This window comes from Chiloscyllium plagiosum, unplaced genomic scaffold (genome assembly GCF_037043375.1).
Source record: "Chiloscyllium plagiosum isolate Xiang-an unplaced genomic scaffold, Cpla_swu_hap1 HiC_scaffold_35, whole genome shotgun sequence".
Classification (NCBI taxonomy): Eukaryota; Metazoa; Chordata; class Chondrichthyes; order Orectolobiformes; family Hemiscylliidae; genus Chiloscyllium; species Chiloscyllium plagiosum.
The window spans coordinates 6,720,330-6,746,929 of record NW_028270173.1 but is presented as its reverse complement, the minus strand read 5'-3'; the positions used below and the strand labels follow the sequence as shown (position 1 = coordinate 6,746,929).

The following is a 26,600-nucleotide window of genomic DNA, read 5'->3' as shown; positions in this document are numbered from 1 at the left end:
CCCTGTAAAAACGCCATCCCATATTCCCAATCCCTTCATCTCTGCCGCATCTGCTCCCAGGAGGACCAGTTCCAAAACCATACAACCCAGATGGCCTCCTTCTTCAAGGACCGCAATTTCCCACCAGACGTAGTCGACGATGCCCTCCATCGCATCTCCTCCACTTCCCGCTCCTCCGCCCTTGAGCCCCGCCCCTCCAACCGCCACCAGGACAGAACCCCACTGGTCCTCACCTACCACCCCACCAACCTCCATGTACAACATATCATCCGCCGTCATTTCCGCCACCTCCAAACGGACCCCACCACCAGTGATATATTTCCCTCCCCTCCCCTATCAGTGTTCCGAAAAGACCACTCCCTCCGTGACTCCCTCGTCAGGTCCACACCCCCCACCAGCCCAACCTCCACTCCCGGCACCTTCCCCTGCAACCGCAAGAAATGCAAACCTTGCGCCCACACCTCCCCCCTTACTTCCCTCCAAGGCCCCAAGGGACACTTCCATATCAGCCACAAATTCACCTCCACCTCCACACACATCATCTATTGCATCCGCTGCACCCGATGTGGCCTCCTCTATATTGGGGAGACAGGCCGCCTACTTACGGAACGTTTCAGAGAACACCTCTGGAACACCCGGACCAACCAACCCAACCACCCCGTAGCCCAACACTTTAACTCCCCTTCCCACTCCACCAAGGACATGCAGGTCCTTGGACTCCTCCATCGCCAGACCATGGCAACACGACGGTTGGAGGAAGAGCGCCTCATCTTCCGCCTAGGAACCCTCCAACCACAAGGGATGAACTCAGACTTCTTCAGTTTCCTCATTTCCCCTCCCCCCACCTTGCCTTAGTCAAATCCCTCGAACTCAGCACCGCCTTCCTAACCTGCAATCATCTTCCTGACCTCTCCGCCCCCACCCCACTCCGGCCTATCACCCTCACCTTGACCTCCCTCCACCTATCGCATTTCCAAAGCCCCTCCCCCCAAGTCCCTCCTCCCTACCTTTTATCTTAGCCTGCTGGACACACTTTCCTCATTCCTGAAGAAGGGCTTATGCCCGAAACATAGATTCTCCTGTTATTTGGATGCTGTCTGACCTGCTGCGCTTTTCCAGCAACACATTTTCAGCTAAGGTTTAGTAAAGTAAGCTTCCCTGTTCAGTATCATTGTGACAAGATTGGGACCATAATTGTTTGGGACATGACATTAAATATCTAAGCAATAGTTAGTAGAGTCAGCCTGCTTGAGACTATTGGCAATAAATATCTAATCATGACATTAGGAAAATATTAAGTAGGGTCTGGAATAAAAGATCATTGTTGCAAAAACTGACACTAAATATCTAACCGTGACATTAGAATAACATTATGTAGAATGTACAACTAAAGAGATAATGGGAACTAAAATCACTGGTTTATTGTGTAGCTAGAGTGAGGTACTTTGATGAATATAGTTGGACATGCTGATAAGCTAACAGAAACATGAGAAAAAACTATAAAAAACCATGGACCTTGAGGCATTTGAGAATCTGCTTTCTCAGTGTCACGGTTTTTTGTTTGCAAAGAAAAGACCTACTTCTTGAAGAACTCTTTGCGTCTCCTGGTGATTCTCTACATTTTCTCCATGACAATCGCCTCTGAGGTAATAAATGAATTTAAATGCATAATGGATAACAAAGCAAGCAGTGAGAGGCGTGAGTTCGGAATGGGGAGACTGGGCTTTGAAATCTGAAGCAAAAGCAGAGATTGCTGGAAAAGCTCAGCAGCTTCTGTTCTGAGGAAGTTTTGCCGGACCGAAACGTTAACTCTGATTTCTCTCCACAGATGCTATCGGACCTGCTAAGCTTTCCCAGCGGTTTCTGTTTTTGTTTCTATTTCCCAGCATCTGATTTTGGGGACTGAAATCCTTCTGTTCTGACTAAATGACATCAGGATTCTAGGTTTAAGTGAAATCTGTGGGCAGCTTGTGTTTTGAGATTCACTCATGCTTATGCACCGTGTTTGACAAACTTTAGGCTCACTCACTCCTGGTTTTTTTTTTTTGCTTTCCATCTTCCATTCTTCCTTGAACAGAGGTATTACATTAATCTACTGGGACTTTTCCAGACCCTCTGAGGGATTTTAATTCCTCTGATTGAACAGAGAGCAGTTACCGGTTGGACTTTGGACTGGAGAAAGTAAGCATGATATTGCCCATATCATAACATTAGGAATATTGTATTGCTCTGTTCGATGTGTAATATATTGCTGTACAATTACAACATTTGCAGGTGGCACAAAATTGGAATTACTGATTTGGAGATGCCAGTGTTGGACTGGGGTGTACAAAGTTAAAAAGCACACAACACCAGGTTATAGTCCAACAGGTTTAATTGGAAGCACACTAGCTTTCGGAACGCCGCTCCTTCATCAGGTGGTTGTGGAGGACACGATTGTAAGGCACAGAATTTATAGCAAAAGTTTACAGTGTGATGTAACTGAAATTATACATTAAAAAATACCTTGATTGTCTGTTGAGTCTTTCATCTGTTCGAATACCATGATAATTTCACTTCATTCATGTGTAAATCACAAAACCTTTTTTTAAAAGTTGCATTCTCAGGTTAGCTGTAACAATGGATGTCAGCTAGACAATATGTTGAAGGTATTAGCCCCCTGTGTTCTCCGTCTATGCCATGACGTTTAGATTGGATTCTAATCTAAAAAGTGAGATAACAGAGTTTTACATGAATTCATGCAGTTTTTGAGCTTAGAATTTTACATGAATCCATGCAGTTTTTGAGCAAAGTACAAAGTAACTCTGCAATTACAAATTCACCCCACAAAATATATGTGTGCATGTGGGTCTTTGTGTCTGTCTGTGTGTGTGTCTGTCTGGTTTGGGGGTTGTGAGTGTGAGAGAGAGTGTATATGTGTGTGGTGAGTGTAGAGTATCTTAAGTCTGTGAGGGGGTGCATGTGTGAATGTGCGAATGTGTGTACGTGTCTGGGGTGGGGGGTTGTGAGTGTCTGTGAGAGAGAGTGTATATGCGTGTACCTGAGTGTAGAGTGGTCTAAGTCTCTGAGAGGATGCCTGTGTGAGTGTGGGAGTGTGCATGTCTGTAAGGGTGTGTGTGTGTGTGTCTGTGTGCGTGTCTGTGTATATGTGTATGTGTGTGTATAGGAATGTGTGTGTGTGTTTATGTGTATACAGTGCAATGGTGGTCACCTGTAATGTGACATGAACCCAAGGTCCCGGTTGAGGCCCTCCCTATGGGTACCGAACTTAGCTATCAGCCTCTGCTCGGCCACTTTTCGTTGCTGCCTGTCCTGAAGTCTGCCTTGGAAGATGGTCACCCGAAGGGTAACATTGAGAAGTGGCTCATGATGGGTTTGTTGAATGTGACTCTCATTCTGAATAAACTGTGATTGATCATGGTATTGGACAGCATAGGAGAGGCCATTCAGCCCATCACACCTGTCCCAGGTCACTGAAAGAGCCATCCAATCAGGGACAAGGACGGATGGACAATAAACACTGTCCTTGTCAGTGACGCCCCGATCACAAGAATGAATTTGGAAAAGGGACAATTTGGACAGGATCAATATTGTAAATTACACTCTCAAGTGGAGGAATCTGTGTATCATGTCAACACAGAGTGTGAGAGGGTGTACCCCCTCTGTCATTATCTGAGTGGGGGTGAGATCGAGCTGGGTGTCATCAGCAGACATGTGGAACTTGGCATGTTTTCTAATGGTGTGACTGAGAGGCAGCGTGTGGCTGTGAAATAGGAAAGGGCCAAGGACAGATCTTTGGGGGATTCCTGAGGGAACAGTGTGGGAGTGGGAAAAGAATCCACTGCAGGTGAATCTCTGGCTCTGACTGGGTGGGTAAGAATGGAACCAGGTGAGAGGAGCTCATTGCAGCTGGTAGTGAAATGATTGACTGTGTTCCTGAATACAATCTGAGGTCACGGTCCTTAAACCAGACACACCTACACAGTGTCAGTAACATCAATGTAAACTTTATTTGTGACACACTTGAAACATACTCAGCAAAATGTCACAGCAGGAAGGGGACATTGTACAGCACTCCCTCCCTGAGACAGTCTGACCCTCCCTGAGACAGTGATCACAATGACTGTCTCTGTCCTAGGAGCTACACCAACCCCAAGGTTTCTTCTCTGGGGGACTCACTGTAATCTCCTCCAAAGTGTTAGATTCCCGAGAGTCACTTTGTGAAGGATAGAACTGGAATCAGTCTTTGCACAATTTTATAACAATTTATTTGCAAAATTACACACGGACACTTCCTAACACACAGGTTTCAGTTTCAGTTTGTGTCTATTTATACCTTTTGAGAAAAACCCAAAAAGAATACAATTCAGTTTAAATGGGACAGTACAGGTGTAATTTTGTGAGGCATTTTACCTTAATGTTTGTTGATCTGTCTTCAAGGAGGATGTTAGTGTTAATGTAATCCTCTCTTGAATCTGGGGGGTACAGTGGAGACATTGTGAACTGAATTTTTCACATGCTCTGTCCTCCTCTGGTACATAGTCCAGCTCTTTACAGTGCAGGAGGGTAGTGATGATAACGAGCGAGTTTATTGATTTTCCTTATTGTTGAACATTCCTCTGCCAGAGTTTTTATGAAATCTAACCTGATCAGACATTGGACATCATCATCTTTGGTGGCCTATTAAGAAAGGCGACTGTCAACGAATGGGAAAAATTCAACATATTCCAGAGTCTGTCCTTTAATATGTTTGGGATTGGGAATATTTGGCTGTCCAAGTTGATGACAGTTTTGGTTTTGGCAACAATCGAAGAACAGGCCAAATTTCATCAGTACAGAATTGAAGTGTGGCACAAGTGAACTGGGAAGAACTGTCCTGTTTCACAAGCAATCACGAAGTATATAAATATATAAAATCCCACTGAGGTTGCCAAAATCTCCAATTTGCCTGACCCGCTGTATCAAAAAGCAAAAGAGGACTTTAAAGGAAATTTGAATCTCAGTAAAACGGCACTTCCAGGATTAATGACACAGTCCAGTGCCCCCAGTGCCCATCAGTCACTAAAGGCCTGAAGTGCACCCGTGGACATCATGTGCCCAATCTCCAGGGACACCCAGGCACTGACCCAGCTGAGGAAGAGGGTCAAACAATCAGGACAAACAGCCCCCTTGACTGCCCACTGCCTGCACCCTGTTGAGGGTCACTTTGACCAGGCCCATGAGGAGGTCTCTCGATATGCCTGGTCCCCTCTGCACCAGGTGGTCAAAGATCAGGAGCGTGGGACTGAAGTGGATCCAGGCAAATTAAATCCTGATCTTGTTCAGGGCATCGCTCCCCCTCAGACAACGGCTCACACAGTGACTCAGAGAAAAGCTCCAGCCCCAGAACCAGTCCCCACTCCCACCTCCCCCCATCACCAGAACCAAAACCACAGACAGAGAATGGAGGCCTCCCCGACCCCCATCCAGTGACCCAGTGCGTGGGATCTTCCCATTGCCCACCCAGTGACCCCGTGTGTGGGATCTTCCCATTTCCCCACCCAGTGTATGGGATCTTCCCATTCCCCACCCAGTTACCCTGTGTGTGGGATCATCCCATTCCCCACCCAGTGACCCAGTGTGTGGGATCTCCCCCTCCCCCACCCAGTGACCCAGTGTGTGGGATCTCCCCCTCTCCCACCCAGTGACCCAGTGTGTGGGATCTCCCCCTCCCAGTGTGTGGGATCTTCCCCTGCTCCCACTCAGTGACCCAGTGTGTGGGATCTCCCCCTCCCCCACCCAGTGACCCAGTGTGTGGGATCTTCCCATTCCCCCACCCAGTGTGTGGGATCTCCCCCTCCCCCACCCAGTGACCCAGTGTGTGGGATCTTCCCCTGCTCCCACCCAGTGACCCAGTGTGTGGGATCTTCCCATTCCCCCACCCAGTGTGTGGGATCTTCCCCTCCCCCACCCAGAGACCCAGTGTGTGGGATCTTCCCCTGCTCCCACCCAGTGACCGTGTGTGGGATCTTCCCATTCCCCCACCCAGTGTGTGGGATCTTCCCCTCCCCCACCCAGAGACCCAGTGTGTGGGATCTTCCCCTCCCCCACCCAGTGACCCAGTGTGTGGGATCTTCCCCTGCTCCCACCCAGTGACCCAGTGTGTGGGATCTTCCCATTCCCCCACCCAGTGACCCAGCGTGTAGGATCTTCCCCCTCCCCACCCAGTGACCCAGTGTGTGGGATCTTCCCCCTCCCCACCCAGTGACCCAGTGAGTGGGATCTTCCCCCGCCCCACCCAGTGTGTGGGATCTTCCCCCTCCCCACCCAGTGACCCAGTGTGTGGGATCTTCCCTTCCCCCACCCAGTGACCCAGTGAGTGGGATCTTCCCCCTCCCCACCCAGTGACCCAGTGTGTGGGATCCCCCCCTCCCCCACCCAGTGACCCAGTGTGTGGGATCTTCCCCCTCCCCACCCAGTGACCCAGTGTGTGGGATCTTCCCCCTCCCCACCCAGTGACCCAGTGTGTGGGATCTTCCCCCTTCCCCTACCCAGTGATCCAGGGTGTGGGATCTTCCCCTCCCCCCAGCCAGTTACCCCGTGTCGGATATTTCCCTCCCCCACCCAGTGTGTGTGGGATCTTCCGCTCTCCCCCACTGAGAGAGTCTTTATTTGGATGAAGCGATGAATCCCTCATCCCCCTGGATTGTTACTCTCTGGGGACAGATTTTCAGAGGCTCCGTGTTTTTACCCCCATCAGTGTTACATGGGCAGAAGTAAGGGTAGAGTTTCTCAGTGAATGTCCCAGTGAAAGTGTAGATATGGCTCTTGTTCTCTGAGTTATAAAAGGACACCTTCCCTCCATCATAATCCAGACAGACTCGGACCTTCCTCGGACTCACACTCAGCTCTAAGCATTTCCATGGTTTCTCACCAGCCCAGTATTTATTCCCCTCTCTCAGCACCAGGGCCCAGTATCCATTACCTGGAGTCAGGATGATGTTCCCCTTCCTGTTGGTGGACTCCTTGGCCACACCCATATCCCACGCAGTCTTATTCCCCACCTCCACCTCCCAGGAATGTTTCCCTGATGTGAATCCCTCTGATCCCAGGACACAGCCACAGGAATCAAATCTCTCCGGATTGTCGGGAAGCTGCTGCCAATTCCCGGTGTCTCTCACGGTGCTCAGGTCCTCAGACAGGAGAAGGGCAGGATGGGCTGTATTAGGGTCCAAGGTGACTGGAGCTGGGAACAGAGGGACAACAATAAAATGTTAGTCACACTCACTGTAACTCTCACAGCCGCTTAGTGACTGGGAACATCAGCAACGATCCAGGATTAGAAATTCATCCCCAGGGAAGGAGTTAAACAGCACTTGGGATAGATCCTGCAATGAGGCTGAGGAAACCCCGTTACAGAGAGAGGGTGGGACAGAGAGAGAGAGAAAGACAGTGTGTCACAGAGAGAGAGAGAGAGGGGGAGAAAGACAGTGTGTCACAGAGAGAGAAAGGGAGAGGGAGAAAGACAGTGTGTCACAGAGAGAGAGAGGGGGAGAGAGAGAGAGGCAGTGTGCGACAGAGAGAGAGAGGGGGAGAGAGACAGTGTGTCAGAGAGAGAGAGAGAGGGGGAGAGAGACAGTGTGTCACAGAGAGGGAGAGAGGGGGAGAGAGACAGTGTGTCACAGAGAGGGAGAGAGAGAAAGACAGTGTGTCACAGAGAGAGAAAGGGAGAGGGAGAGAGACAGAGAGAGGCAGTGTGCGACAGAGAGAGAGAGGGGGAGAGAGACAGTGTGTCACAGAGAGAGAGAGAGGGGGAGAGACAGAGAGGCAGTGTGCGACAGAGAGAGAGAGAGGGGGAGAGAGACAGTGTGTCACAGAGAGAGAGAGGGGGGGAGAGACAGAGAGGCAGTGTGCGACAGAGAGAGAGAGAGGGGGAGAGAGACAGTGTGTCACAGAGAGAGAGAGGGGGGGAGAGACAGAGAGAGGCAGTGTGCGACAGAGAGAGAGAGGGGGGGAGAGAGACAGTGTGTCACAGAGAGAGAGAGAGGGGGAGAAAGAGAGAGGCAGTGTGTCACAGAGAGAGAGAGAGGGGGAGAGAGACAGTGTGTCACAGAGAGAGAAAGGGAGAGGGAGAGAGACAGTGTGTCACAGAGAGAGAGAGGGGGAGAGACAGAGAGAGGCAGTGTGCGACAGAGAGAGAGAGAGGGGGAGAGAGACAGTGTGTCACAGAGAGAGAGAGGGGGGGAGAGACAGAGAGAGGCAGTGTGCGACAGAGAGAGAGAGGGGGAGAGAGACAGTGTGTCACAGAGAGAGAGAGGGGGAGAAAGAGAGAGGCAGTGTGTCACAGAGAGAGAGGGGGGGAGAGACAGAGAGAGGCAGTGTGCAACAGAGAGAGAAAGGGAGAGGGAGAGAGACGCTGTGTGTGACAGAGAGAAAGAGGGGGAAAGAGACAGTGTGTCACAGAGAGAGAGAGAGGGGGGAGAGACAGAGAGGCAGTGTGCGACAGAGAGAGAGAGGGGGAGAGAGACAGTGTGTCACAGAGAGAGAGAGAGAGGGGGAGAAAGAGAGAGGCAGTGTGTGACAGAGAGAGAAAGGGAGAGGGAGAGAGACACTGTGTGTGACAGAGAGAAAGAGGGAGAGAGGGAGAAACAGTGTGTGTGACAGAGAGCGAGTGAGAGAGGATGTGTGTGACAGAGAGAGGGGAACTATGTCTGGGCTAAATACGGAGAAGGAGAGAGACGGTGAATTTGACAGAGAGATGCCGAGTGTGACAGAAACAGAGATGGAAAGAGATGGTATCTCTGACAGGGAGAGAGAGAGAGAGACGGTGAGTGTGACAGAGAGAGAGAAAGAGACTGTCAGTGTGGCAGAGAGAGGCACACAGTGTGTGGTTTCATGGAGAGAGAGATAGTGTGTGTGATGTAAACAGAGACAGTGAGTGTGGTAGAGTGAGAGAGTGAGATGGCGAGAGTACCAGAGAGAGAAAGAGATGGTTTGTGTGACAGAGGGAGAGGCACAGTGTTTGTGACAGATAGAGAGAGAGGCAGAGAGTGTGACAGAGAGGGAGAGATAGAGAGAGAGATGGTGAGTGATAGAATGAGCAGGACTTTTCCACTTAATGGTAAGGTCCTGGGGAGTGTTGCTGAACAAAGAGACCTTGGAGTGCAGGTTCATAGCTCCTTGAAAGTAGAGTTGCAGGTAGATAGGATAGTGAAGAAGGCATTTGGTATGCTTTCCTTTATCGGTCAAAGCACTGAGTATCAGAGTTGGGAGGTCATATTGTGGCTGTTCAGGACATTGGTTAAGCCACTTTTAGAATATTATGTGCAATTCTGGTCTCACTCCTATCGGAAGGATGTTGTGAAACTTGAATGGATGCAGGAAAGGTTTACAAGGATGTTGCCAGGTTGGAGGACTTGAGCTATAGGGAGAGGCTGAGTAGGCTGGGGCTGTTATCTCTGGAGCATCAGAGGCTGAGGGGTGACTTTATACAGGTTGATAAAATCATGAGGGGCATAGATAGGGTTAAAGAGACAAAGTCTTTTCCCTGGGGTGGGGAATCTAAGGGGCAAACTTTTCATGCAGAAGGTGTTGTACATAAGGAATGAGCTGCTAGAGGAAGTGGTGGAGGCTGGTACAATTACAACATTTAAAAGGCATATGGATGGGTATATGGTTAGGAAAGTTTTCAAGGGATATGGGCCAAGTGCTGGTAAATGGGACGAGATTAGGTGAGGATAACTGGTCGGCATGGATGAGTTGGACTGAAGGGTCTATTTCTGTGCTGTACCTCTCTATGATTCTATGAGTGAGCGAGCAAGATAGCGAGAGAGAGAGAGAGAGATGGTCCGTTTGACAGATAGAAAGGAAGAGAGAGACGGTGCCTGTGACAGAGTGAGAGTGAGAAAGAGAGAGAGCGAGACAGTGTGTGTCACAGAGAGTGAGTGTGTGTGTGTGTGAGAGAGAGAGATAATATGTGTGATAGAGAGAGAGAGAGAGATGGTATGTGTGATAGAGAGAGAGATGTATATGTGTGACAGAGATAGACAGTGAATGACAAAGTGACAGCGAGGGAGACGGTGAGTGCGACAAAAAGACGTGGTGTGTATGACAAAGAGACAGACGGAGAGAGAGAGAGCGAGAGAGACAATGATTACGACAGAGGGACAGAGATACAGGGAGAGAGACACGGTGATTGTGACAGGGAGAGAGACACGGTGATTGTGACAGAGAGAGTAAGAGAGGATGAGTATGTGACAGAGAGAGTCGGAGAGAGAGGGAGAGTGATGGTGAGTGTGACAGAGTGTCACAAAGTTGGTAAAAATAGTAAAATTGTAAATAAATTGAAAAGCAGAGTGTGGGCCCTTTCGGAGGAAAAGTGCTCTTTAAGCTTGGAGTTCAGCAGAGAAGGAGGTCTGTGTGCAGCTGTGGGAGACAGACTGTTCTAAAATGGAAACATGTTACTGTTGGCTTTGTTCACGGACACCTGAGGTTTGCTGCTATTTTGACGACAAGTCGAATGTGACCAATTAATTTAAAAAAACCCTCTGCCATTCAAAACCCACTGAATTTAAAAACTGATGGTGTTTACAGCCTGAAACCAATCACGTTGTAAGAATTTGGTGCATCATCAGGAACATTGAAGGCAGGGTTTTTTGAAAATTGAGAGAAGCCAAATGCCATAGAGAGACAAACCTGACTTTGACACAATATGATGAAGCTCTCTAACAAGGACCCATCAAATGCACCATTTCCAGCTCCAAATCCTCACCGAAGAATCATCAAAAGAAAGGTGTTTGTGATGTGAGGTCAGCAGAAGGAAGATTGGAGACAGCGGGGAAGACATAGACTGTGTAATGTTGAGAGACTAAGTTTAATTTATTGCTCTTATTAACTGGATTTATAAGTGGGAACTGTGTTTTTCTTTCTCACTGTGTCAGAATGTCTGACACTACTCTTTTTTTCTTAACCCCACACTACCGCCTAACTGCGGTAGTGCTTATTTTTTCCCCAGCACTCATGTTGTGTGTGTGCAGGTGTGAGACACAGTGGAGGACACAAGGTGCACAAATCTTTATTCAGTTTCCACCACCAGGAAGAAAGGAAACACCCGAGTGGCCAGTGACAAGCTGTGCCCTTCATTTCAAAGGGCAATGCTGTGTGATCAAACAGTGAAGGGAGGGCGGGAACTGTGTTATTGAAACAGCATTCATTCCAGTAGAATTTAATTCAATTCCGGAATAGTTAGTAATCCTGTTAATTTGTTCATTGCTGGTGTTAGAGCAATACATTGTCAGTGTGTGTGACAGAGAGAGAGAGATGGTGCATGGACAGAGAGACAGCGAGAGAGAAAGTGACAGTGAGTGTGTCAATAGAGAGGATGTGTGTGACATAGAGAGAGAGAAAGAGACTGTGTGACAGAGAGAGAGATAGTGCATGTGACAGAGAGAGAGAGAGTGAGAGAGAGAAACATTGCGTGTTTCACATAAAGACAGATATAGAGAGATGGTGTGTGTGACTGAGAGGGAGAGAGATGGAGAGATGGCGTGTGTAACTGAGAGGGAGAGAGATGGTGTGTGTGACAGAGAGAGAGAGAGAGAGATGGTGTGTGTGGCAGAGAGAGACGTGGTCCGTGTGACTGAGAGACACAGACAGAGGGTCACAGCAAGTGTGACATAGAGAGGGAGGTTGTGTATGACAGAGAGAGAGAGAGAGAGAGGATGTGTATAGAAAGAGGGTGAGAAAGAAGGTTTGGGTGACAGAGAAAGCAAGAGAGACGGTGTGTCTGACAGAGACAATGAGAGAGAGTGAGAGAAAGAGACGTTGTGTGTGACACAGAGATAGAGAGAGAGGGTGATGGCAAGTGTGACAGAGAGAGGTTGTGTATGACAGAGAGAAAGAGTGGGACCGTGTGTGTGAAAGAGGGTAAAAAAGAGAAAGAGATGGTTTGTATGACAACGAGAGGGACAGTGCATATGACAAAGGGAGAGAGAGAAAGAGAAATGGTGTGCGTGACAGAGGCAGAAATAGAGAGAGATGGTGTACATGGCAGAGACAGAGATAGTGTGTGCGACAGAGAGATAGAGAGAGATAGTGTAGATGACAGCGAGAGAGAGAAGTGGTGTGTGTGACAGAGAGGAAGAGAGAGAGAGCGAGACGGTGTGTGTTACAGAGAGACATAGACAGAGGGTCACAGCAAGTGTGACATAGAGAGAGAGGTTGGTGTATGACAGAGAGAGAGGATGTGTGTTGAAAGAGGATGAGAGAGAAGGTTTGTGTAACAGAGAGGGAGAAAGCAAGAGAGACGGTGTGTCTGACAGAGATGGTGAGAGAGAGAGAAAGAGATGCTGTGTGTGACACAGAGGTAGAGAGAGAGGGTGATGGCAAGTGTGACAGAGAGATGATATGTATGACAGAGAGAAAGAGAGTGAGATGGTGTGTGTCAAAGAGGGTGAAAAAGAGAAAGAGACAGTTTATGTGACAGAGAGAGAAAGAGAACATGGTGTGCATAACAGAGACAGTGACGGTGTGTGTGGCAGAGAGGGAGAGAGAGAGATAGTGCATTTGACAGGGTGAGAGAGCGAAAGAGGTGGTGTGTGTGACAGAGAGAAATAAAGAGAATCAGAGATGGCAAGTATGATGAAAAGAAGAGGTTATGTGTAACAGAGAAAGAGCGAGACGGTGTGTGTGACAGAGGGTGAGAGAGTGAGGTGGTGTGTGTGAGACAGGGGTGAGAGAGTGAGGTGGTGTGTGTGACGGAGGGTGAGAGAGTGAGGTGGTGTGTGTGACAGAGGGTGAGAGAGTGAGGCGGTATGTGTGACAGAGGGTGAGAGAGTGAGGCAGAATATTTGTGACACAGGGTGAGAGAGTGAGGCGGTGTGTGTGACAGAGGGTGAGAGAGAGGCAGTGAGTGAGTGACAGAGGGTGAGAGAGAGAGGCAGTGTGTGAGTGACAGAGGGTGAGAGAGAGAGAGGCAGTGTATGAGTGACAGAGGGTGAGAGAGTGAAGCGGTGTGTGTGACAGAGGGTGAGAGAGAGAGGCGGTGTGTGTGACAGAGGGTGAGAGAGAGAGGCAGTGTGTGAGTGACAGAGGGTGAGAGAGTGAGGCGATGTGTGTGACAGAGGGTGAGAGAGAGAGGCAGTGTGTGAGTGACAGAGGGTGAGAGATTGAGGCGGTGTGTGTGATAGAGGGTGAGAGGGTGAAGCGGTGTGTGTGACAGAGGATGAGAGAGTGAGGCGGTGTCTGAGTGACAGAGGGTCAGAGAGTGAGGTGGTGTGTGTGACAGAGGGTAAGAGAGTGAGGTGGTGTGTGTGACAGAGGGTCAGAGAGTGAGGCAGAATATGTGTGACAGAGGGTGAGAGAGTGAGGCGGTGTGTGTGATAGAGGGTGAGAGGGTGAGGTGGTGTGTGTGACAGAGGGTGAGAGAGTGAGGCGGTATGTGTGACAGAGGGTGAGAGAGTGAGGCAGAATATTTGTGACACAGGGTGAGAGAGTGAGGCGGTGTGTGTGACAGAGGGTGAGAGAGAGGCAGTGTGTGAGTGACAGAGGGTGAGAGAGAGAGGCAGTGTGTGAGTGACAGAGGGTGAGAGAGAGAGAGGCAGTGTATGAGTGACAGAGGGTGAGAGAGTGAAGCGGTGTGTGTGACAGAGGGTGAGAGAGAGAGGCGGTGTGTGTGACAGAGGGTGAGAGAGAGAGGCAGTGTGTGAGTGACAGAGGGTGAGAGAGTGAGGCGATGTGTGTGACAGAGGGTGAGAGAGAGAGGCAGTGTGTGAGTGACAGAGGGTGAGAGATTGAGGCGGTGTGTGTGATAGAGGGTCAGAGAGTGAGGTGGTGTGTGTGACAGAGGGTAAGAGAGTGAGGTGGTGTGTGTGACAGAGGGTCAGAGAGTGAGGCAGAATATGTGTGACAGAGGGTGAGAGAGTGAGGCGGTGTGTGTGATAGAGGGTGAGAGGGTGAGGTGGTGTGTGTGACAGAGGGTGAGAGGGTGAGGTGGTGTGTGTGACAGAGGGTGAGAGAGAGAGGCGGTGTGTGTGACAGAGGGTGAGAGGGTGAGGTGGTGTGTGTGACAGAGGGTGAGAGAGAGAGGCGGTGTGTGTGACAGAGGGTGAGAAGGTGAGGTGGTGTGTGTGACAGAGGGTGAGAGAGAGTGGCGGTGTGTGTGATAGAGGGTGAGAGGGTGAGGTGGTGTGTGTGACAGAGGGTAAGAGAGTGAGGCAGAATATGTGTGACAGAGGATGAGAGAGTGAGGCGGTGTGTGTGACAGAGGGTGAGAGAGTGATGCGGAGTGTGTGACAGAGGATGAGAGAGAGAGGCAGTGTGTGAGTGACAGAGGGTGAGAGAGAGAGGCGGTGTATGAGTGACAGAGGGTGAGAGAGAGAGAGAGAGGCAGTGCATGAGTGACAGAGAGTGAGAGAGTGAGGCGGTGTGTGTGACAGAGGGTGAGAGAGTGAGGCAGTGTGTGTGACAGAGGGTGAAAGGGTGAGGCGTTGTGTATGACAGAGGGTAATAGAGTGATGCGGTGTGCGTGACAGAGGGTGAGAGATTGAGGTGGTATATGTGACACAGGGTGAGAGAGTGAGGTGGTGTGTGTGACAGAGGGTGAGAGAGTGAGGTGGTGTGTGTGACAGAGGGTGAGAGAGTGAGGCAGTGTGTATGACAGAGGGTGAGAGAGAGGCGGTGTGGGGGTGACAGAGGGTGAGAGAGTGAGGCGGTATGTATGACAGAGGGTGAGAGAGAGGCGGTGTGTGTGTGACAGAGGGTGAGAGAGTGAGGCGGTGTGTGTGACAGGAGGTGAGAGGGTGAGGCGGTGTGTATGACAGAGGGTAAGTGGGTGAGGTGGTGTGTGTGACAGGAGGTGAGAGAGTGAGGCGGTGTGTATGACAGAGGGTGAGAGAGAGGCGATGTGTGTGACAGAGGATGAGGCGGTGTGTGTGACAGAGGGTAAGAGGGTGAGGCGGTGTGTGTGATCGAGGGTGAGAGAGAGAAAGTGACCGTTTGTGGGACAGAGGCAGGACAGACACTGTATGTGACAGCAAGAGAGAGAGAGATTTGAAGTGTGATAGAGACAGAAATAGAGAGAGAGAGAGACAGTGTTGTGACAGACAGATAGAGAGATGGTGTGTAACACAGAGAGAAAGAGAGAGAGGGAGATGGCAAGTGTGACAGCAAGAGTGAAGTTATGAATGACAGGGAGCGAGAGAGTAGGTCATTCTGTGTGACAGAGGGTGAGAGACAGTTTCTTCATGAAGAGAGAGGGACAGTGGATGTGACAGACAGTGAATGTGACAGAGGGAGAGCGAGATTGCGTATGTGACATAGAGAGAGAGAGAGAGAGACTGTGTCTATGACAGCGACAAAGAGAGATTGGTGCGTGTGAAACAGAGTGACAGTGAGGGTGACAGAAAGAGAAGGAGGGAGACAGCAAGTGTGACAGAAGGAGAGAGAGGGGTGATGTTTTTGACAGAGAGCGAGAGAGAGAGAGAGAGACGGTGTGTATGACAAAGAGTGAGAGGCAAGATGTGACAGAGCAAGAGATAGAGAGATGGAGAGTGTGGCAGAGAGAGGGAGTGGGAGAGACAAGGAGGAAGATAGTGAATGTGATAGAGAGAGAGAGAGATAAAGAGAGAGGGTGTATGTGATATAGACAGAGCTTAAGGAGTGTGCCAGAGTGAGAGAGACATAGAGAAACGGTGAATCTGACAGAGAGAGAAAGAGAGAGAGAGTATATGACGGAGAGAGAGAGATGGTTTATGAGAGAGAGAGGGACAGTCAGTGTGACAGAGAGAGATAGAGTGAGTGAGACGGTGTGTGATAGCGAGAAAGAGAGATGGATGCATGTGAAAGGAAGAGACAGTGAGTATGACAGAGAGACAGAGGGAGGGAGATGGCAATTGTGATGGTAGAGAGAGAGAGAAGTGGTGTGTCTGACCAGGGGCAGAGAGAGAGAGAGACTCTGTTTGCATGACAGTGAGAGATAGGGAGACAGTGAATATGACAGAGAGAGGGAGTGGGAGAGGGAGAGAGAGAGATGGTGTGCACAATAGAGGTGGTGTATGTGACGGAGAGAGAGAGGGATAGTGTTTGTGACTGAGAGAGAGGGAGAGGCAGTGTATGTGACACAGAGAAAGAGTGAGAGTGAGTTGGCAAGTGTGACTGAGAGAGAGGGATGGCGTGTATGACAGAGAGGGAGACAGCGACAGTCTGTGTGACTGAGAGGGAGAGAGATGGTGCATGTGACAGAGACAGAGAGAGCAAGTGACGGTGCATGTGACAGAGACACAGACAGACAGAAAGAGATGGTGTGTGTGACATAGAGAGAGAGAGAGAGACTGTGTGTGTCAGAGAGAGAGAGAGGGTGATGGCAAGTGCGACAGAGAGACAGGGGTTGTGTATTACAGAGAGAGCGAGTGACGCAGTGTGTGTGAAAGGCAGTGAAAGAGAACGAGAGGGGGAGAGGGATGATGTGTTTGACAGTGGGAGAGACAATGAGTGAGACAGAGTGAGAGAGAGAGAGATAGCGACTGCGACAGAGTGAGAGAGAGAGAGAGAGGAAGACAGTGAGTATGAAACAGAGAGAAAGAGATGGTATGTATGACAGAGAGAGAGGTGGTATGTGTGGTATAGAGATGGTGAGTGTGACAGAGAGAGAGAGAGACAGTGTGTATTATAGTGAGAGAGAGAGAGAGAGAGGGACAATGCATGTGACAGGGAGAGACAATGCTTATCATAGGGAGAGAGAGAGAGAGACAAAGAGAGAGAGACAGACAGACATGGTCAGAAGGTCACACAGTACCAGGTTATTCAAAGTTTGGGAGAAGATTTGTAGCTCGGGTGCTCGTTGTTGTCGTTCTGTTCGCCGAGCTGGGAATTTGTGTTGCAGACGTTTCGTCCCCTGTCTAGGTGACATCCTCAGTGCTTGGGAGCCTCCTGTGAAGCGCTTCTGTGATGTTTCCTCCGGCATTTATAGTGGTTTGTATCTGCCGCTTCCGGTTGTCGGTTCCAGCTGTCCGCTGCAGTGGCCAGTATATTGGGTCCAGGTCGATGTGCTTATTAATTGAATCTGTGGATGAGTGCCATGCCTCTAGGAATTCCCTGGCTGTTCTCTGTTTGGCTTGTCCTATAATAGTAGTGTTGTCCCAGTCGAACTCATGTTGCTTGTCATCTGAGTGTGTGGCTACGAAGGATAGCTGGTCATGTCATTTCGTGGCTAGTTGGTGTTCATGGATGCGGATCGTTAGCTGTCTTCCTGTTTGTCCTATGTAGTGTTTTGTGTAGTCCTTGCATGGGATTTTGTACACTACATTGGTTTTGCTCGTGCTGGGTATCGGGTCCTTCGTCCTGGTGAGCTGTTGTCTGAGAGTGGCTGTTGGTTTGTGTGCTGTTATGAGTCCTAGTGGTCGCAATAGTCTGGCTGTCAGTTCAGAAATGTTTTTGATGTATGGTAGTGTGGCTAGTCCTTTAGGTGGTGGCATGTCCTCATTCCGTTGTCTTTCTCTTAGGCATCTGTTGATGAAATTGCGGGGGTATCTGTTTTTGGCGAATACATTGTAGCGGTGTTCCTCTTCCTCTTTTTGCATTTCTGGTGTACTACAGTGTGTTGTGGCCCTTTTAAACATTGTCTTGATGCAACTTCTTTTGTGTGTGTTGGGGTGGTTGCTTTCGTAGTTTAGGACTTGGTCTGTGTGTGTGGCTTTCCTGTATAGCTCTGTGGTGAATTCTCCGTTCGGTGTTCTCTGTACCATCACATCTAGGAATGGGAGTTGGTTGTCCTTTTCTTCCTCTCTAGTGAATCGGATTCCTGCAAGTGTGGCGTTGATGATCCGGTGTGTGTTCTCTATTTCTGTGAAAACACAATATGATAGAGAAAACACAGAAATAGAGAACACACACCGGATCATCAACGCCGCACTCACAGGAATCCGATTCACTAGAGAGGAAGAAAAGGACAACCAACTCCCATTCCTAGATGTGATGGTACAGAGAACACCAAATGGAGAATTCACCACAGAGGTATACAGGAAAGCCACACACACAGACCAAGTCCTAAACTACGAAAGCAACCACCCCAACACACAACACACTGCGGTACACCAGAACTGCAAAAAGAGGAAGAAGAACACCTCTACAACGTATTCGCCAAAAACGGATACCCCCACAATTTCATCAACAGATGCCTAAGGGAAAGACAACAGAATGAGGACATGCCGCAACCTAAAGGACTAGCCACACTACCATACATCAAAAACATTTCTGAACTGACAGCCAGACTATTGCGACCACTAGGACTCATAACAGCACACAAACCAACAGCCACTCTCAGACAACAGCTCACCAGGACGAAGGACCCGATACCCAGCACGAGCAAAACCAATGTAGTGTACAAAATCCCATGCAAGGACTACACAAAACACTATATAGGACAAACAGGAAGACAGCTAATGATCCGCATCCATGAACACCAACTCGCCACGAAACAACATGACCAGTTATCCTTAGTAGCCACACACTCAGATGACAAGCAACATGAGTTCGACTAGGACAACACTATTATTATAGGACAAGCCAAACAGAGAAAAGCCAGGGAATTCCTAGAGGCATGGCACTCATCCATAGATTCAATTAATAAGCACATTGACCTGGACCCCATATACCGGCCACTGCAGCGGACAGCTGGAACTGACAACGGGAAGCAGCAGATACAAACCACTATAAATGCCGGAGGAAACATCACAGAAGCGCTTCACAGGAGGCTCCCAAGCACTGAGGATGTCACCTAGACAGGGGACGAAACATCTGCAACACAAATTCCCAGCTCGGCGAACAGAACCACAACATACCAGGTTATTGTCCAACAGGTTTATTTTGAATCAGAAGCTTTCGGAGTGCTGCCCCTTGACAAGGTGCAGACTAAGACGGTGTGTGTGACAGAGAGAGGGACTTGCAGACTGGCCCAGCTCTGGGAGCTGTCCACCCCAACAAGGCCTTTCATCTGGAAGCTGCAGCCACTGACATCAGTTTAAGGGAAATCCTTCTGTTGGAAACAAACAGTCACTTGTGACCATTAGCCTCTGACCATCGCAATCCGATCTGACTGCTGTTAGACAGAATAATCAAAGAAGGAACAGGATCTTATGTTGGAGTCTTGTGGAAGATGGATAAAGATAAACAGAATGTTGGGTCAATGAGCCACAAAGGGAGGTTGAAGAAGCAATGTCCCTTCGCAATACTAGGAGTGTCCAGCAGGAGGAGCAGGTCACTGTGACTCTGTGATCAGTCAATTCTGTATTTTCATAGAAAACTGACTGAAGTGAAATCTTATCAGTTACAAAGACAATTAAACATTTATTGTGAATACACAGCTCTCTTCTACTCACAAATATGAGAGTCGTTGAAGAGCTGGTGTCAGGAAGCTCACACCCACCTGTATTAATCACTGTCAGCATCTTTTTCCACACTCTGTACTGCAGGGAGCCAATGTACTTGCCCACATTTATTAAAGGGTAAACCTTCTGTGGCTCTGGGAGAGTTTGCTTCACTCTGAAACAGGAGATAAAGGTCAGTGTTGGGTCATTCCAGGGTGGGAGAGGGATATGTTAGAAATAAAAATCAAATCAAGGATGTAAGCTTTACCTTTGCTTTGTATCCGGAAATTTCTGTGGAACAAAACCATTTTTACAGTTAGTGTTTCGAGAATATTTTATGACAAAAAGTAAATTTCCAGACTGGATTCCCCAAAACATGAACATTTTAAATTCAAGAAGTTATTAGGCAGTGTCTTCATGTCCTCACTGGACTGAGTTACTCCACAATATTACAAATTACTGGATCTTATTGCACAGAACAACTCACAGAGATCCAACCGAATTGGAATATCTTCATGGATGTTAAATTGCTGGGATTAGTTTATTGTTTACAGAGTTTCTTTAATGTTTACTTCCCTGTTATAATGTGTGTGTGTCCTGAAGACAAATGTTTCTGGGAATCTACACCAGGATTGTCCCATAGAATTCACTGACCCTCCTGGAAAGAGGGGGAAGCTGCAATTTTAGTTTTATGTTCAGTACCAGGCCTCATCAGACTGTCTCCGAATCTTTGTCTGCAGTCAGGCCACTCTGTGTAACCTGAAACCCTGAAGCATACAGACTGAATCATAATGTCAGGGACACTCACTGTGAGTCACTCTGAGCTCAATGACCAACCAGCTGAATGGCAACTCCATTGTCAGAGGGACTAGGTTTCAGCTGAGCTGTTAAACTGAGGTTCCACACTCTCTCCCCATTGAATAGTGTCACTACATACTGAGGTTCGACCTGTCCCCGGTGTTGGGAAGGATGGGCCTGGCCTCGGTGCTGTGGAATGCTCCAAGTAGTTGGACTGTTCCCCATCACCGTCCTTCATGGAGACATTTACAAAGGGAAACACCTTTCACCACAATCCATCAGGAAGTGGTCAGCACGTAGCATCCTTGATAGCCTGAGGGAAAAGGAGAGGCTGGATCCTGTCGGGGTGAGAGAGGGCACTACCTGTGAGATCCTTCATGTACATCCGGTCAGTCTGTGTCACCACACGCTGCCCTCGAAGTGGCTGCAGGGAGTAGAGACTGTCACCCATCTCCTTCTGGAAAGGGCCTTTGTAAAGGAAGGCTGGAGGAAGATGCAGTGGTTTGTGTCGAGGTCCATCCAGAGCAGCTCCATGATGAGGGACTCTGTGCTCTATGGTCTGTTCCCCGAGGGACACACCGGGAGAAACAGTGACTGCGCCTGGAGGACCATCAACTCAGTGAAAGATGCTCTTTGGTCTTCCCAAAATTTGTTGGTCTTCCAAACAGAGAGTTGACCTTGACCGACCTTCTCGGCCTTTTGGCTAAGATCAAGTGTCTGTTCTTATCAGGACAGGGGTCGAGTTGCGAGTCATCAGAGCTAGTGGAGATCATCGCTGGATCGTGATTGGACGTTGGAGGATCGTTTGGTTGTGCTGACCTGCTATTGGTGGATCTTCATGCTTGCTTCGGCCTAATGCCAATTCAGGGACCAGCCAACCTCAGAGCTATGGCCTCAACAGCTGCCCGCAGCCCTGGACAGGGGGTTCAAAACACCGTCCGGGTGACTGTGAAGAAGATAGAGAATCGTACGCCACTTGACCGCATGCTGTTTATCAAGAAAGTGCTGCTGGGATGCTGTGGGTTCACTGCAGCGGACGTGTACTGCCTGCAGGATTTCCCTGGGGCAGGCTACTTTGATGTGACCTTCAGGAGTGTGAAGCAGTGCGAACAGCTCCTGAAGGTCTTCAAGGAGAAGGAAGGGGAGCCGCTGTTTTCCATCTTGTCGGCGATCCCATTGTGTGTGCTTCCTGCACAGAGGAGTCGGGTTGTAACAATCCATATGTACAACCCCTATGTTCCAGCGGCTGATGTCCTGACCTTCCTGGGAAGGTACGTCCAAGTTGAGGGAGAAGCCACCGATGTGGTCGACCCCTTTGGGATCTGGACCAGTAAGCGGCAGGTCAGGGTAACTCTGAGGGTCGATAGCAATGGGAACATTCTTCACCCACCCTCGAGCTTCGCAATTGGAGGGAACAGAGGCTACCTGACATATGCAGGGCAGCCGAAAGTGTGCCGAGCCTGCGGGAAGTCGGGACATGTGCTGGCGGATTGCAAAGTGACCATCTGCAGGAACTGCAAACAGGAGGGTCACCTGACTAAGGACTGTCAGGAAGAAAAGAGCTGCAACCTGTGCGGAGAGGCGGGCCACGTGTACAAGACCTGCCCAAAACGGGGGGTCCCCACTTACGCACAGATGGCTGGAGGTGGCAATGCGAGCCGTGGACCGCCAAAGACCAGTAACGTCCACCCAGACAGCAGGGAAACAGAGTCTGGTGGCACCCAGAAAGAAGAACAGGCTGGAGTAGAGGAGGCGGCAGCCAGCGGAGAGACACAGCAGCTAATCCTAGCTCTAGACGGGCAGATGGAAGCAATGGAGGAGAAGGTAATCGAGCAGGCAGAGGAGTGGATACCTGTTAAAAACAGGAAGAGAAAATCCGGCCAGGCCCCCAAAGCCTTCCAGCAAAGGGGGAAAAGACAACTGCACGAGGGAGGGACGGACAGCTCTTCGGATGGGGAAGACGGGTGCACAGAATGTCATCACCACCAGAAGAAGAGACAGAGCGCTGTAGATAAAGAGGAGGGCATTTCCTCCCAACCAGAAACAACGGACCCCCCGAAGTCCACCCTCCACCCAGTGAGAACCAGGGGGTACCCACTGCCCCACAACTACAGGTAACTGAGAGCTGTGATCCTCTGAAGTCCCATTGTCAGACACAGAACTGGATGGTGCGGACCCTTGCCTTGGCTCAATGACTCCAGAGCGGGTAAATGACCCCATTGAGGTGCTGGATAGCTACCTCAGCCCAGCGAAGGTCCAGCACTTCGTGCTCACCATGGGGATGTAGACAGCTACCCCAGAGACAGGACAGTCAAATGGACAATGGTAACCCCATAAACTGGGATTAAAAAAGGTTCATTTGCTATCGTATAACAGGGCACCCACTCAGTAGGTGGGTTCTGCTGAAGCCACAGCTAAATACTGAGAGACTGGATGGTTAATAAAGGGAACTGTAAATAGGATAACTGTAAATTCGAGTAATTCAATCTGTTCTTTGTAATGTTAAGACATACAATGTATATATCTATGAACGACATGACCAATTGTACAAGTACCAAAGATTTATTTCGATGAATAAAGTATATTTTGAAATAAAAAAAGTTGACCTTGACCGACTGTTACAGACTGGGACGTTCCAAGGCCCAGGACTACGTGCTGAGGGACACATTAAACCTTGGGGCAGCTGCTGCCCAGGCACAGTGGGGAAAGACCACTGTCTGAGGGCTTTCTATTGAAGTGAATCCGTTCAGTTATCAGTCCTTCCTGGAGCCTCAAATGTATGTAAATCTAGTCTTGGACAAGTCACAACTGCCTTTGATTTGTTTGGTGGATAGAGTCAAGCTCCAATGTTTGTTGTTTCTCCATATGTGACAGTACAGAACCAAACTGCTTTACTGCTTGTGTATATAAAGGTAGCTTTAGGAATAAAGTATATTTTTGAAATTAAAATAACAGGTGAACTGAGTAGATCCCAAGAGGAACACTGGAGCTCTCCCTGTGTCCTGGTCAACATTTATCCCTCAGCCCACACTGGCACCGCAGACGGTGGTGTTGCCATAGTCTTACCAGACCATAGGGCTGCTCTCTCATTGGGGAGAGATGACTGGTGGTGATTACCCTGCGGGCCACCATACCTCAGACAAGGGGAGAGGTTGGGAAGGAGGGTCCTCCATGGTCACCTCAGACAGTGATGGGAATTGAACCCTTGCTGTTGGTATCACACTGCTTCACAAACCGCCCCCTTCAGCATTTCAATACATAACAGAGAATTACCTACATTAAGTTCTCAGGGGCTCACTGAACACAGTGGAAATTACAGAAAATCATATTGATTCTGATACTGGAAAAATGGCTGTCATGTGGGGACACACCCCTCCCATTGTCTGAACATGTCCCTATTTAACTGCTGAGAGAAAGCTCGATCTGTCTGTGTATCTGACCCTGTGGAGAGTTCTCTCTCCTGGACAGAATCATTCCTGTTCCAGCCAGGGACATTGTAAACATGTTCCAGCCTGACTGGACCCTGCACTGTAGGTCCCAGTATCTGATCAGCAGCTGGACTGGAAATGTACCCTCAGGGGAGAATGGTCTGACCATCCTGAGGGTTTCTCACTCTTTATGAAGCTGATTTTCCTCGTGGTTTCAGCTCATTACAATGTTCCCCTGTAATATTTCCCTGGAGTGGACACACTCCAGATTGTGTCATTTCCATGTTGAAGACAGCAGTTAGTGCTCTTGGGCGTGAGACAGAGAAAACCCAATGTCCCAGGTTTTTGGCGTGCTGTTACTCAGTGAGGTTTACCCTCTACATTTTAAGGACAGAATCTGCAATTCATCATCGCAATCTCAAAGAAAAGAGGCAAAGGGAAGGAAAATAAATACTTACTGTTAAAAATGTGATGCTGTCCTGTTCCCTCAGCTCTTGTTCAATATCCTGAACAGTGAGTGAAAGGGATGAGATTTCCTCTGTTATCTTTGCAATCCTCTCCTTCATCTCCTGACTGCGTTTCTCTTTTTCCAGTTTCAGATCTTCCAACACAATCCTCTCTTCCTCACGGAGTAACTGGTGAAGTTTTTCAAATTCAATTTTAATTTGTTTCTCTGTTTTTACACCGTGGTCCTTTGGGAAATAATAATCAGATTGAACAAAAACAAATGAAGAGTTTTAAAATGTTGTTCAGCCTGAGCAGTCATAGAGTCATAAAGATGTAGAGCACAGAAACAGACCCTTCAGTGAGACCCATCCATGCTGACCAGATATGCAAAATTAATCTCGTCCCGTTTGCCGGAACTTGGCCCATATCCCTCCAAACTCTTCTGATTCATACACCCATCCCGATGTCATTTAAATGTTATTCTTGTCCCAGCCTCCACCACTTCCTCTGGCAGTTCATTCCATACATGCACCACCCTCTTCACAGGTCCCTTTAAAATCTTTCTCATCTCATCTTAAACCTCTGGACTGCAGTTTTAGCCTTCACGACCCTAGAGAAAAGACCTGGACGATTCATCCAATCTCTGCCCCTCATTATTTCATAAACTTCTACAAGGTCATGCCTCAGCCTCCAATGCTCCAGGGAAAACAGCCCCAGCCTATTCAGCCTCTCCCTATAACTCAGTTCCTCCAACCCTGGCAGCACCTTGTAAATCTTTTCTGAAGCCTTTCTCGTTTCACAGCATCTTTCCTGCAGCAGGGAGACCAGAATTGAATTCCAGCAGTATTCCAGAAGTGGTATAACTAATATTCTGTACAGTCGCAACATGATCTCCCAACTCCTGTCCCCAATGCACTGTTCATATCCGACTCATATCAGTAAATTATTAAATCTTTCCCAGTCTGGTCAAATCCATGATGTGTAGAAACATCTTTTCTGGATCCACATTTTCAAATCCTATTAGAATTTTTAAAAATTCTAACAGGTTAGCCTCAGTCTTCTCTTTTCCAAAGAAATGATTCACAACCTGTTCAATCATTCCTAAAAGTGCTAGATTCTGATAGAACATAGAACATTATAGCGCAGTACAGACCCTTCGGCCCTCGATATTGCACTGACCTGTGAAACCAATCTGAAGCCCATCTAACCTACACTATTCCATTTTCATCCATATGTGTATCCAATGACCATTTAAATGCCCTGAAAGTTGGCGAGTCTACTACAGCTGTAGGCAGGCCATTCCATGCCCCACATATTCTCTGAGTAAAGAAACAACCTCTGATATCTGTCCTATATTTATCACCCCTCACTTTAAAGCTATGTCTCCTTGTGTTAGCCATCACCGTCTGAGGAAAAAGGCTCTCACCGTCCAGCCTATCTAACCCTCTGATTATCTTACATGTCTCAGTTAAGTCACCTCTCAACCTTCTTCTCCCTCATGAAAATATCCAGGTTAGTTCATGCAATATCTATTTATAATATGGAGACTGGAATTCTGCCCAGTGCAATTCTGAATGGTTACAATTCTGTACAAAATATAGAACAAAGTAAGATCATAACTACCTGAATGTGGGACAGTGTTTTCTCATAATCACTTTTGACACTTTCACATTCCTTCTTCTTCTCCTGAATTGGCTTCAGGGAGGTTTCCAGTTCCCCCTGAACAAAACCATCAATTAATTAGCACGTTTTCAGAAAAACAATCCCCAAAAATGAAACATCATTAAATTGAAATTCATAGTGGGCATAGCTTTAGGATGATTGGGGGAATGATTAAATCAAGTCTGAGAAAAACATTCATTCAATTAGTGGCATTTGTCTGGAATTTGCGGCCTAGTATGATTGTGAAGGCATGAGAGATGTTGTAACCTGCAAGACTATGGGTCAGGTGCTGGAAGATGGGATCAGTATGGGTGGCTGTAAATTTGTGTTCAGACTGAATGGCCTCTTTCTGCCAGAACTTTCTCTGGTTTTATTGAACAAAGGTCATAAAAGTACAAATGTTGCTTCATGGGGTTCAGTGTAACAAACACAGCCAGAGAAGTCGTAAATGAAACTCACTCTGGAGAGGTGATGCATTGGGAGAGAATCCACAATGACTAGTCAGACACTGAGAGGTGTAGAGGCACAGAAGGACTTTAGAGAACCTGTCCACAGGTCCTTGAAGGTAGCAACACAGGAAGGTAAGGTTATTAATGAGATATGGAAACTTTATTTAATGGCCAGTGGATAAACTATAAGAGCAGGATGGATACATTTGAATTGTAGAAATCATTAATAAGGGCACAGCTAGAACACTGAACCCCGTTCTGCTCACCACATTACAGGAAGGATAGGCCCACATCACAGCAGTGTGTGACCATGGAGAATTGTACACACAAGAAAAGATGAAATAAACCAGGCCTATTTCCATCGGGATGGGGCAGACTGAGGAGATCGAATTGAGCTTTACGTAATTATGAAGGGCACTGAGAAATTGGATAGGAAGGACATATCTTCCTGAGCAGAGATTTCATTGATCGAGTCA

At 48.4% G+C, this 26,600-nt stretch overlaps 1 protein-coding gene across 3 annotated transcripts in view; it reads right to left on the bottom strand.

The window, feature by feature from the left end:
* Positions 1 to 2,356: 2,356 nt before the first annotated feature.
* The window catches only part of LOC148140004 (zinc-binding protein A33-like), a 27,302-nt gene continuing 3,058 nt past the window's right edge, over positions 2,357 to 26,600 (bottom strand). The window contains exons 2-8 of one of the 3 annotated variants that reach the window (XR_015752999.1): positions 25,637 to 25,732; positions 24,025 to 24,258; positions 19,609 to 19,631; positions 19,400 to 19,515; positions 16,772 to 17,818; positions 6,965 to 7,225; positions 2,357 to 2,703 (exon numbers count right to left, since the gene is read on the bottom strand). Coding sequence is in view for 2 of the 3 variants with exons in the window: in XM_087979172.1 (XP_087835298.1) it covers positions 6,648 to 7,225; positions 19,400 to 19,515; positions 19,609 to 19,631; positions 24,025 to 24,258; positions 25,637 to 25,732 (1,047 nt within the window). In the remaining variant the exon portion in view is untranslated. Of the gene's footprint in view, positions 2,704 to 6,593; positions 7,226 to 16,771; positions 17,819 to 19,399; positions 19,516 to 19,608; positions 19,632 to 24,024; positions 24,259 to 25,636; positions 25,733 to 26,600 lie in introns of those variants that run through there. The other 2 variants (XM_087979174.1, XM_087979172.1) reach the window with 2 other exon arrangements.